The sequence below is a fragment of the Neltuma alba genome, unplaced genomic scaffold (assembly GCF_004799145.2).
Source record: "Neltuma alba isolate B1F8T4 unplaced genomic scaffold, ASM479914v2 tig00004133_pilon, whole genome shotgun sequence".
Taxonomy (NCBI): domain Eukaryota; kingdom Viridiplantae; phylum Streptophyta; class Magnoliopsida; order Fabales; family Fabaceae; genus Neltuma; species Neltuma alba.
Genome location: NW_021633579.1, coordinates 1 through 12,005, shown reverse-complemented (window position 1 = coordinate 12,005; position 12,005 = coordinate 1). Strand labels below are relative to the sequence as shown.

General features: G+C 39.5%; 2 protein-coding genes and 1 pseudogene across 2 annotated transcripts; 1 reads left to right on the top strand and 2 right to left on the bottom strand.

The window, feature by feature from the left end:
• Window positions 1–1,068: 1,068 nt before the first annotated feature.
• Window positions 1,069–3,294, bottom strand: LOC114743804 (subtilisin-like protease SBT1.2). The gene has a single exon (XM_028932014.1). The coding sequence runs from the start codon at window positions 3,292–3,294 to the stop codon at window positions 1,069–1,071; it is 2,226 nt and encodes a 741-aa protein (XP_028787847.1).
• A 3,354-nt stretch (window positions 3,295–6,648) lies between these two features.
• LOC114743803 (subtilisin-like protease SBT1.7) lies at window positions 6,649–9,021 on the bottom strand (annotated as a pseudogene).
• A 1,455-nt stretch (window positions 9,022–10,476) lies between these two features.
• LOC114743808 (copper chaperone for superoxide dismutase, chloroplastic/cytosolic-like) lies at window positions 10,477–11,996 on the top strand. Its single transcript, XM_028932017.1, has 4 exons — window positions 10,477–10,842; window positions 10,934–10,960; window positions 11,525–11,597; window positions 11,696–11,996. Exons 1-4 carry the CDS (start codon window positions 10,597–10,599, stop codon window positions 11,869–11,871), a joined length of 522 nt encoding a protein of 173 aa, XP_028787850.1. The 5' UTR covers window positions 10,477–10,596; the 3' UTR covers window positions 11,872–11,996.
• The last annotated feature ends 9 nt before the right edge of the window (window positions 11,997–12,005 follow it).

Here is a 12,005-nt window from a genome sequence, read left to right as displayed (position 1 = left end):
ACTTACTACTTATCACTACCAGTGATAACTATTACTTGTCAAAATATAATTTTTTTATATATTTTTTTCAAATGTGATTCTTTAAAAATTATTTTCCAAACAAATTTTTTTGTTTTTTGTTTCCAAAACTTGTTCTTAAAAACAATTTTGTAAAATTGTTTCGAGAATAAAAAAACAAAGAACAAAAACAAACAGGCCCTTAGTAATTTTCAACTTCCTTTTTTTTTCCTTTGAAAAAGCAGAAAACGTCAAAAAAAAAAAGTCTTCGGTGTTTCACTCTAGGTTAGGTAACACAATTGTAATTTTAGTATTTTACAAATAAACGAATTTATAACGGCATATACAATTAAACATCTTCATTTACGCATGACCAAATCAAAAAACTCGAATATAATTCTTATTATTGTTTTTGTCAATTTGACATGAAAATAAAGGCGAATTAATTTTCGGTTTCAAGTAATAATAAAAATATATGCTTTTCAATGGTTAAGTTTTTGCAACTGAAATTGATTTTCAAGAAATAAAAATAGCAAACGAAACAGAATATATAATTTATATACACGCACATATAAACCAAACGCATATAACACTAGAGTGACCCACATGCGCGTATAAAATTATTAGGGGAAAACAGCTTTTTTAGTTAGATAGTTTCAAAGTTACAGCTGTCAATAAGTATAGGGAAAAATTGGAATTCAAGTCAAAAAAACCGTATACGTTTATCAGGGGATCTGCAGCTTAAAGATGTTTGATCGAGAAAGAAACCTGGGGCTGAAATTGTATATATCATGGGTCATCGTGGGGAGGAAATCAAAGTTACATGAGAAAGTGCTTATGAGCTAGCTCGTTTGGAAGGATTGATGGCCTAAGCAGAAACAAAAAAGAAAAAAAAATTCCATCTGAATTCAAAAGTTCATGAAAATTCACGATGACTATCAGCCATGCAAGAGAGATAATCAAATATTTAAAGCATCGCATCGCTGCGAGAGGCACTGGGATGAATATATGGAGCCATTTGACTCCTTTATTTCGCCAGTAAGATGGTGTGCCTTCAACCATTGGCTTTCATCACTGGAAAATGACAGATACGGGGATTCTAACAGTGTGTTGTTTAGAAACCCACGAGAGGGAACCCTGGGCAATGGAATGATTGCCCCTGTTTTCTTTGATTTGTGGGATGAACTCAACCGAGAAAGTAGCCTTCTGGTATACCTCTGAGAAGGTTATCTGAGTTGGGTTTACGCTCATACCTAACGCCAGGGGCACCTCAAGCTTCAGTGAGTAAGTTGAATTGGCGGGTCCAACATTAGTCACTGTCCTGGTGTAGTACTGTGAAGTAGATCCCATAAGAATAGAAAATGAGGGATAGTTGAGTTGTGCTTCTGGTATGCTTCTGATCTCCGAGCATCTCACTTTCTTCTGCACAATCATGGTAATTTGCCCATCTGTGTAACCTAAACCACACAAGTAAGGAACGTAATCATCAGGATGGGTGTCATAAACAAGCCCCGGATCACTTGCTTTATTTGGATTAACATGTCCAGCCCCAGTGGCGAAGATGTCAGCAGGAAGAAGCCTTTCATCCAGAATCGGCTGGCCTGCTAGATTTAAGGTATTAGCAGTGGTCATGATTGCCGACTTTATGGCTGCCGGAGACCATTCAGGGTGAGCGCTTCTGAGCAGAGCAGCAATGCCGCTGAGATGAGGGCAAGACATTGAGGTACCAGAAACAACGTTGTACGCGGGTATTTTTTTGTCTACAGACACACCCCATGCTGCGAGAATGTTCACACCGGGACCAATTATGTCAGGTTTAAGAATGCCGATGCTTGCCAGGCTTGGACCTCTGGATGAAAAGGAAGCTACGGCTGGAGTGAGTGAATCCCCAATTATAGTTCCTTTAAATAAGATTGTTGCTGTTGGTGTGCTGGTCGAATTAATGTATTCCTTGATCACTAATCCAGCAGCGTAACTCACATGAACTGCAGGGAGAACATGAGCGTCAGAGAAGGTGTTGAAACCAACGGGCTGTTTGTTTATAAGGATCATGGCAGCCCCACCGGCATCCTTCACTGTTTGTCCTTTTATAATTGTGGAAATATCGCCACCAAGCTCACATAAAACAATCTTTCCCTTAACATCCATGTTCTTCAAGGAACCTGGGGAGCACCAGACAGAGGACTGGTTTCCACTGGAACCTGAATACACAAGAGGCAATAACTTAGAAGAAAAGTTTTTCGGTTGGAATAAAGTTTGGCCGTCATATTCTGCTCCGTTCCCAAGCCTTGCCATTGCTTTGATTGTTCTATCAATGGTGCTTGCGCCTACTGTGAGAATCCACGGAGCCTCATTGGACAGAGTAGCATAGTTGGGGCCAGAGTTAGCGGCCGAGCAACTAACAAAAATGCCCTTTTGAACAGCGGTAAATGCACCTATTGCAATCGGATCATCGAAGAAAGGAAGGGAGCCCAAGCCAAGTGACAGAGAAAGCACGTCCACGCCATCTTCAATGGCAACATCCATTGCAGCTAACATTGCACTCTCGGGACACCTTGTGTCGTCGCAAACTTTGTACATTGCCACGTGAGCTTTAGGTGCCATGCCAGCTGCTGTGCCTTGAGCATTTCCAAAAACGTTGGCGTCCTCCACAAAGTTTCCGGCGGCTTCGCCGGCTGTGTGGGTTCCATGAAACAAGTTTTCAAAGGGAGGTTCTTGCTTTGCATTTTTCACTAAATTCCTCGCCCCGATAAGCTTGTTGTTACAAGTCCTCTGTCCGTTGAATTCACAGTAGCCCTTCCACTTTGAAGGGGCTGGCGGCATGCCTTTGTCGGAGAAGGAAGGATGGAGTGGGTATATTCCGGTGTCTATAACCCCAATTATGACGCCTTCACCAAAGTTGGACTCTTTCCACAGCCCCGATCCCTTTCTCAAACCCAGGAAGCTTGGGGTGTGGGTAGTGTGTAGAGAAAGTGTCCTTTCGGGACGAGCCGACACAATTTCGTCCTTCTCTTGCAGAGCCTTGGCTTCTTCCTCTGTCAATCTCACAGCAAATCCCGACACAGCATTTCGATAGGAGAAAACCATGCGATCCTTGAACGAGGCTTCTGTGGTAGTTGGCAGAAACGATTGGTACCAGTTATGCAGCTCTTCGGATTGAGGAGAAGCGATACCATCGGGCTTTTTGACACGAACGACGTAGGTTTGCAGCTTTCCCTGCTCTTGGCTTTCAGAATTTGAAGCTGGAAAGATGCTGAGCAGGCAAAGCAGACCAGTAAGCAATGCAAGCCTCGTCATTGCGAGAATGCCTAGCTCTGCTTAGAGACGAAGTCCTCAAATTGGACTGCCTTGAATTTGTGTGACTTGCCATGCATGAATATATAGCACAAAACATAGAGGTCAAGTACTGCTCACATTGCTCTTCACGACGGGGACTTGCAAATTGATATATGCGGGCCAAGGGCGGCTTGTTTCTTGTTCGTAGCTTTTTGTTAAATATTTATATTTAACATAATGTTAAGGTAAAATGAATACCTTATATTGAGCCACTCGCATAAGAGTGCCCACTTGACGCACGTCGTGCAATAACATTATTCCTACATGAATCATTGCCACGTGTTCATACTACACGTACATCCATTACGGAAATGCTCTTCATGAACTAAAAAAAAGAAAGAATTAAGTCATACTATCTCCGGTCCTAATTATAAGAGTTAGTTGACTAATTTAAAAAGATTAAGAAAATAAGTTAAGTTAGTTATTTATAATAAAAAGTATTTGGATGAAACCAAATCATGGTTTGGAGAATAGATTTTGGAAAGAATAGATTTTGTGAAAAAAGTGATTCTTAGAAGTGAGAGTGTCTGGATAATTATTATCAGAAACACTTTTTATATACACAAATTACTAAAAAAAGTATAAGTTAATATGATAATTACATAAAAGATGGATTTTATGATATATTTTTATTTGAAGAAATAAAATTGTTAATAATATATTTTTTTACCAACATAGGTAATAATACATAAGATAATATAATTAATAAATAATTAATATCTGTATATATTTATAAGATATAAGATGAAATATGTTTATAAAAAAATAATTGAGGGATGTTAACGTCGTATTATTATTGAGATTTATTCTAACAGGTAAAATCATACTCTCCAATTTGAGTCAGAAACAGAATGGATTCACTTCTTCTGAAACAAGAGTTTTGGGCTCCAAAACCATGGTTTCGGATTATTTCTCCAAAATTGATGCTGTTTGAGTAACATCCCACCCAAATTATGGTTTTGCCTTCCAAACCATAGTTTTGAGAGACACCCAAACAGATCCTAAATAGGTGTTATCTTTCCTAAAATATCATTGCTATTCAAGTGTGTTGGCTAGAACTACCCTTATTAGAAGGACTATTTTAAAAAAAAAAAACATAAATATTAAAGACAAAGAAGATTGGGGTCTTATGTCTAGAACCAAAATAAAAATCAAATAAGATTTTATACTAAGAACAGGATGTAATATATTAGACATGGATTTTTGAATAATTGGTTATAACGTCCCTTGTTATGCGCGGGGGAGAATAAATAATTTTATGCTTCCCCTAAACAGAGCTTGGTCAGTGAGAATTCATCATGCATTGAGCATGTTGATCAGTTTAAGCAGGCCAGGACTCAAATTGTAGCATACTGCGCGCGCGCGCGCACTCATATAAATAGTTGATAACTAATGAGCTTCCTTTTATCTTTCCTGCTATATTATTTTCTATACGATAGCATCGGCTAATTTATATGTAGTTTTTATTAATACTGTCATAAATTAAGAAAAGTTCATTATGTGTCCTGTCTTTGCATCTCCTACCTAGTAAAGCTCCGTGCAACGTACATGGAAGACATTCTTGTAATCACTTTTAAATAAGTTATAATTGTAAGTAAATTCCATGAAAAACATAGCCTGCATGTTGTTGGATATTTCAATACTTCGCCATATATAAACATTAAGGTGTATGCACTAAACAAATCGTACATGTGCAATAAAAAAATAAAATTAAAATAAATTATTAAAAACTTTTCCGCACACAACATTTTGATTTAATTTGTGTTGGTTGCAAGTCTCCCATATACAATAAGAATTAGGATTTTCAAATCCTTTTTGCTGCATACATGGAATACACCTACGCATATTGACTATGTATAAATATAGATACAGGTAAAAGTATAACCCAGCATTGCGTTGACTTTGACTTCATAGAAATGGCTTTTATACATGTTAAAATGCTGTAAGTCTGTAGCCTTGAATCATATTGAGATGGTGATCGATGTAGCCATGTCCAAGAAATGGGGGAAAAAAAATACTCCTCCGGTACTAAATATAATACCCTTATACTAGTGTGTATACGGGTTTTATATTTAGGACCGGAGGAGTAGCTTCATAATTCTAACATTGATAACATCACCATTACTTTAATCTCATATCTTCACAACCATAGAACATGTCATTCCATGCATAGGCCAAGTGATTCATCAATATTTCTAAATGGAAGTCATCATGCATCGATGAAATCCATATTCCTATCTTGCTGGCACTCTATATCAAAGAAAAAGTATATGCTTGTATATAGATGTTTACGTTTGGGGGGGAAAACACAGTGCTAAATGAGCCGATTGGCATCTATAGACGGATCGTTTTTAAAGTCAATCTTAATTCGACTCAATTTTATAAATTTGTATAGTGTACTTCTAATAGAATAAAAATTATAGTCTAAGGTTTGGCCGGTAAGAATAGGGGTGGAGTGAGATGGAGGTAATGGCCAGATGTTCGAGGGATTAAACTCTATATGATATGACTAAAAATATACTCCTCCGGTCCTTAATATAGGACCCAATTCTTGTGTTGGTTTTGGTCCTAAATATAAGACCCATTTCTCATATTTATCAATTTTCTCTAAAATACCCTTATGGATACTCCCTCAACCATGATCAAGTAGAAGAGGGAGAAGGGGTATTAAGAAAGATGAGTATGATGTTTTAGGAAAAATGTGGCATTTTTCCTATAATTAACTAACTTACCTAACTTCTTTAATTTAATCAAATTAGTTAAATGGGTCTTATATTAAGGACCGGAGGAGTATTATAGTTTATATAAATTTCAAAAAAAAAAATGAATTAAAACAGAATCATATAGAAACCTCATGTGTATACTTAAATTGATAAAAACTCAAAAGCCATGCACATATGTGGACGTATAATTACCAAGCATGGTATGGGGGAAAACGGAATTTTAGTCAAATATAATTACTAATTTTTTTAACCATCTCAGTCAAATTATTAATTGCTACTACTAGGTCTAATTAATTTGTTCCCTTGGAATGCTCACTTCTCCGGGTCGTCATCAGCTTAAAGAAGATCGGGAAACAAAATTTGGGCAGAAATCAAATTTCATGGGTAATCGGAGAGAGGATTGATGGTTAGTTCAGAAACTCATAAAAGAAAATAATCCCATCAGAAGTTCATGAAAATTGATCACGATGATCATCAGCCATCTGACTGGAACAAAATGAACAGTAGCGAAATATTCTAACATTAAAAGTAGAAATATTTATTCCACAGATGCCAAGAGCCTTGGAATGAATACAAGGTGGTGTGACGTTCATCATGTGAAAAGGACAGATATGGGGATTCTAACAGTGTGTTGTTTAGAAACCCACGAGAGGGAACCCCGGGCAAAGGAATGGTTGCCTCTGTTTTCTTTGATTTGAGGGATGAACTCAACCGAGAAAGTAGCCTTCTGGTATACCTCTGAGAAGGTTATCTGAGTTGGGTTTACGCTCATACCTAACGCCAGGGGCACCTCAAGCTTCAGTGAGTAAGTTGAATTGGCGGGTCCAACATTAGTCACTGTTCTTGTATAGTACTGTGAAGTAGATCCCATAATAATAGAAAATGAGGGATAGTTTAGTTGTGCTTCTGGCATGCTTTTGCTTTCCGAGCATCTCACTTTCTTCTGCGCAATCATGGCAATTTGTCTATCTGTGTGACCTAAACCACACAAGTAAGGAATGTAATCATCAGGATGGATGTCATAAACAAGCACCGGATCACTTGCTTTATTCGGATTAACATGTCCAGCACCAGTGGCGAAGATGTCAGCAGGAAGAAGCCTTTCATAGAATCGGCTGGCCTGCTGGATTTAAAGCATTAGCAGTGGTCATGATTGCCGACTTTATGGCTGCCGGATACCATTCAGGGTGAGCGCTTTTGAGCAGAGCAGCAATGCAGCTGAGATGAGGGCAAGACATTGAGGTACCAGAAACAACGTTGTACGCGGGTATTTTGTTGTCTACAGACACACCTCATGCTGCGAGAATGTTCACACCAGGACCAATTATGTCAGGTTTAAGAATGCCGATGCTTGCCAGGCTTTGACCTCTGGATGAAAAGGAAGCTACGACTGGAGTGAGTGAATCCCCAATTATAGTTCCTTCGAATAAGATTGTTGCTGTGGGTGCGTTGGTTGAATTAATATATTCCTTGATTGCTAACCCAGAAGCGTAACTCACGTGAACCGCCGGGAGCACATGAGCTTCAGAAAAGGTGGTAAAACCAGAGGACTGTTGGTTTATAAGGATCATGGCAGCTCCTCCGGAATCCTTCACTGTTTGTCCTTTAGTAATTCTGGAAATATTGCCACCAAGCTCACATAAAACAACCTTTCCCTTAACATCCACATTACTCAAGGAACCTGGGGAGCACCGGGCAGAGGACTGGTTTCCATTGGAACCTGCATGCACTAGAGGCAATAATTTGGAAGAGAGGTTTTTCGGTTGGAACAAAGTTTGGCCGTCATGCCCCATTTCCAAGCCTAGCGGTTGCTTTGATTGTTCTGTCAATGGTGCTTGCGCCTACTGTGAGAATCCACGGAGACTCATTGGACAGAGTACCATAGTCGGGGCCAGAGTTAGCGGCCGAGCAACTAACAAAAATGCCCTTTTGAACCGCGGTAAATGCACCTAATGCAATTGGGTCGTCGAAGAAAGGAAGAGAGCCCAAGCCAAGTGATAGGGAAAGCACGTCCAATGGCAATGTCCATTGCAGCTAACATTGCACTTTCGGGACAATCCACCATTTCGTCGCAGACTTTGTACGTTGCCACGTGAGCTTTAGGTGCCATGCCAGCTGCTGTGCCTTGAGCATTTCCAAAAACGTTAGCGCCCTCCACAAAGTTTCCGGCGGCTTCGCAGGCTGTGTGGGTTCCATGAAACAAGTTTTCAAATGGAGGTTGTTGTTTTGCAGTCTTCACTAAATTCCTCGCCCCGATAAGCTTGTTGTTACAAGTCCTCTGTCCGTTGAATTCACAGTAGCCTTTCCATTTTGAAGGGGGTGGCGGCATGCCTTTGTCAGAGAGGGAAGGATGGAACGGGTATATTCCGGTGTCTATAACCCCAATTATGACGCCTTCACCAAAGTTGGACTCTTTCCACAGCCCCGATCCCTTTCTCAAACCCAGGAAGGTTGGGGTGTGGGTAGTGTGCAGAGAAAGGGTCCTTTCGGGACGAGCCGACACAATTTCATCCTTCTCTTGCAGATCCTTGGCTTCTTCCTCTGTCAATCTCACAGCAAATCCAGACACAGCATTTCGATAGGAGAAAACCATGCGATCCTTGAACGAGGCTTCTGTGGTAGTTGGCAGAAACGATTGGTACCAGCTGTGCAGCTCTTCGGATTGCAGAGAGGCGATACCATCAGTTTGTTTGACATGAACAATGTAGGTTTGCAGCTTGCCCTGCCCTTCGCTTTTAGACTCTGAAGCCGGAAAGACGCTGAGCATGCAAAGCAGAGTAATAAGCAATAGAGGCCTCGTCAATGAGACAATATGCTTAAAGAAAAACAAGCGGGCTTCGATTGCTTGAGTCGGTATGCCTTGCCCTGCAAGTATATATATGTGTGTGTGTGTGTGTCGCGCTCGCGCTGGTAGGTCCCATGCATTCCAGCTCCTCCGTAAAATATTCTGCTCGTCACTTTCCATCTATGTCTCACGTTTTCGATCCTAGAAGAGATATATTTATTCGGGTGTCAACGACGAACATCATAACTCCTCACGACTGGGTCCTGCAGTATGCGGGCCTTGGGCGGCTCCCCCCCCCCGGGGGGTCCTTGTTGATAGTTAATTGTTAATGATTATTTAGTTATTATTATTAACCAAAATAATGGACGCATCACATAAAGTTTAAATATTAAGCTACTCTTCGGCCAACAAAAAAAATATTAAGCTACTGGCAATGCATGGAAATGCCCGCCTTCGGGCCGCGACTCGATTACTATAGAATCATCGCCGCATGTTCACACCATCCTGCACGTCCATCTATTACGGCAATTCATAATCTGTGGTTCCTAATTTTGAACGGGAGCATTTATGTCCAAATAAATTATAGAGTAAGACTAAAATAAATAAGAGAATTGAAGTGGAGGGATTAATAAATAACCAACCAATAAGCTTTGATGCCCTTGGATGGACCTGATAATGGGCTGGGCCTGTAGAAATGGCAAAACATGGGCTAGAATTTCCTACAATACGGGCTGTATGCTGTGATGCGGGCTGAGGCAAGAACTACGTGTTCGCTGAACCATGGCCTGTCTCCTGAGAATCCAACAACAATATCAGTTTTTTTTAATCAAAAAGCAGAGTCTTCTACCAAAAACGGGGCACAATTAAGCTTGAAAATTACACTACGCGCAAAAGAGAGCGGCTAATTTGCTTCCACTTTGTCTTCACGGAGACGAACGTAAAACCCAGTTGGGATGTTCCTAAATAAATTACGTCTTCACCAATGCTTGGATTTAAGAAAGGCTGATGCTTCAAAATTTATCCCTATATTTTGTTATTTTCTGGCACGGGTTCAAATCCGCTGCCTTCATAAAATTAATTGCATGTAATATATTTAAAGAGAAGAATTAGAAAATTATAATGAGCGGTATGATTACAAAACTTTAACCTGACATAAACCTGGGCCAACATTAATACTCCTCCGATCCTTAATATAAGACCCATTTAACTAATTTGATTAGATTAAGGAAGTTAGGTAAGTTAGTTAATTATAAGAAAAGTGACACATTTTTCCTAAAACACCATAATCATCTTTCTTAATACCCCCTCTCCCTCTTTTACTTGATTATAGTTGAGGGAGTATTCATAGGGGTAATTTAGAGAAAATTGATAAATATGATAAATGACTCTTATATTTAGGACCAAAACCAACTCAAGAATTGGGTCCTATATTAAGAACCGGAGGAGTACATTATTTTCAAAATCTCAAATTAAAAATTACTTTTAAAATGTGTTGTTAAATATAATAAACAAAACTAATTTAGAATTTTAAAATTTTAGAAGTATTTGTAAAACTTTTATGGCAAATAAAAATTAAGAATATAAAATTAGATATAGTGGTGGTTGGCCCCAAAAAAAAAAAAAAGCTACGTTGTGGAAGGGATGGATGGTTCCAGAAGGAAGTGGCGAGCAGGTGAGTCCGCGCGCGGAAAGCTATCGACTTATGAGAGTGCATGACTCAAATCGATCCGATGGAAGAATTATAATTACGCGAAAATGGCATTCTTAAGGTCAGTCGCAACAACCACGACTGCCATAGCTGCTTCTGCAATTCCTGCAGCTTTCGCCTTTTCAGCTCTTTCATCATCGCCATCCTCTTCCTCCCAATCTCCCAAAGTCCCACACCTTCCCTTCCTCTCCATTTCTCAATCGCTCCGCTTCGGTCTTCTCAGGACATTTGCTAACCCCGGCCCAGCTCTCCACATGGACGCCCCAACCTCTCAACACAGCCCTTCTTCTCAGGTTCGCCATCATCTATATCGAACTTTTGTCTTCTTATATTGATTCGCCTATAGTCTGAACTATTTATTGTTATTTCTCTTTCTCTTGATAGGCCGATGCTGTTTTGCCGGATTTACTGGTACGTTTGACAATTTAGTCTGAAAGCACTTGTCTCCTTTTCTTTTATATTTGGATTGGATGGAATCCTCCTCATGCCTTTGTTGCTTCGCTGGGCTTTTAGTTGTTAGTTTGCTCAGCTTTAGCTAAATCTGCTCCTGGTGTGTTCTGCAGTTCCATATTTTAAAATCTGTACCACTTCCACACTTGTGTAGTATGTTGGAGTGAAATGTCTAAATACCGCTGGAGATAATTCAGATTTAATAATTCGAAGGTTATCTTTATTGAGATTCCAAGCATATCATCGTTTGAAGGCTTAGAATTTTTGTTATATTGGAGTGTTATCTCTTTATGCCATTATTTCTAGGAGTTTAAATTACAGTTGATCTCTATTGCATAGTAATACGCATAAAAGGGAGGGGGACTGCCCCAGGGTGTAAGTCCCTGTTTTTTGTTCATTCAAGGATCTCGTTCTCTTGCTCTATCAAATTCTCAGTTTGTAAATGTTGTCAAGAAACTCTTTTGCAACAAAAATGACTTGCTGATCATCTGGTGCTTTAATGTTTTATGGTTAATTTGGTGCCAGACGGAATACATGGTGGATATGAAATGTGAAGGCTGTGTTAATGCGGTCAAGAATAAACTACAGTCAGTAAATGGTAGGCTTTCTGATGTATCGTTCTAAGTGACCTGTTTAGCATTTTTAATTCCAATGATAGGTTGTTTCCTTTGTTATTCGTTCTGTCACATTTACCAGGAGTGAAGAACGTTGAAGTGGATCTGAGTAATCAGGTTGTTAGGATTCTTGGTTCCACACCAGTGAAGACGATGACTGAAGCTTTGGAACAGACTGGCAGAAGAGCCCGATTGATTGGACAAGGGGTGCCTGAAGGTTGGCCTGTTAAATTCTCGATGTTATTGTATGCCTATTAGTTGCCAATTTGATAATATTTTTCTTTTAGAGTGATAATTTTCTGTATGATCTTATTTTGTTAAGTATATACATCACATTAGATTGTAAAAGCACCAGTTTGAAGGCTTGGGCAATCGTTAGATATGCAGGGTTA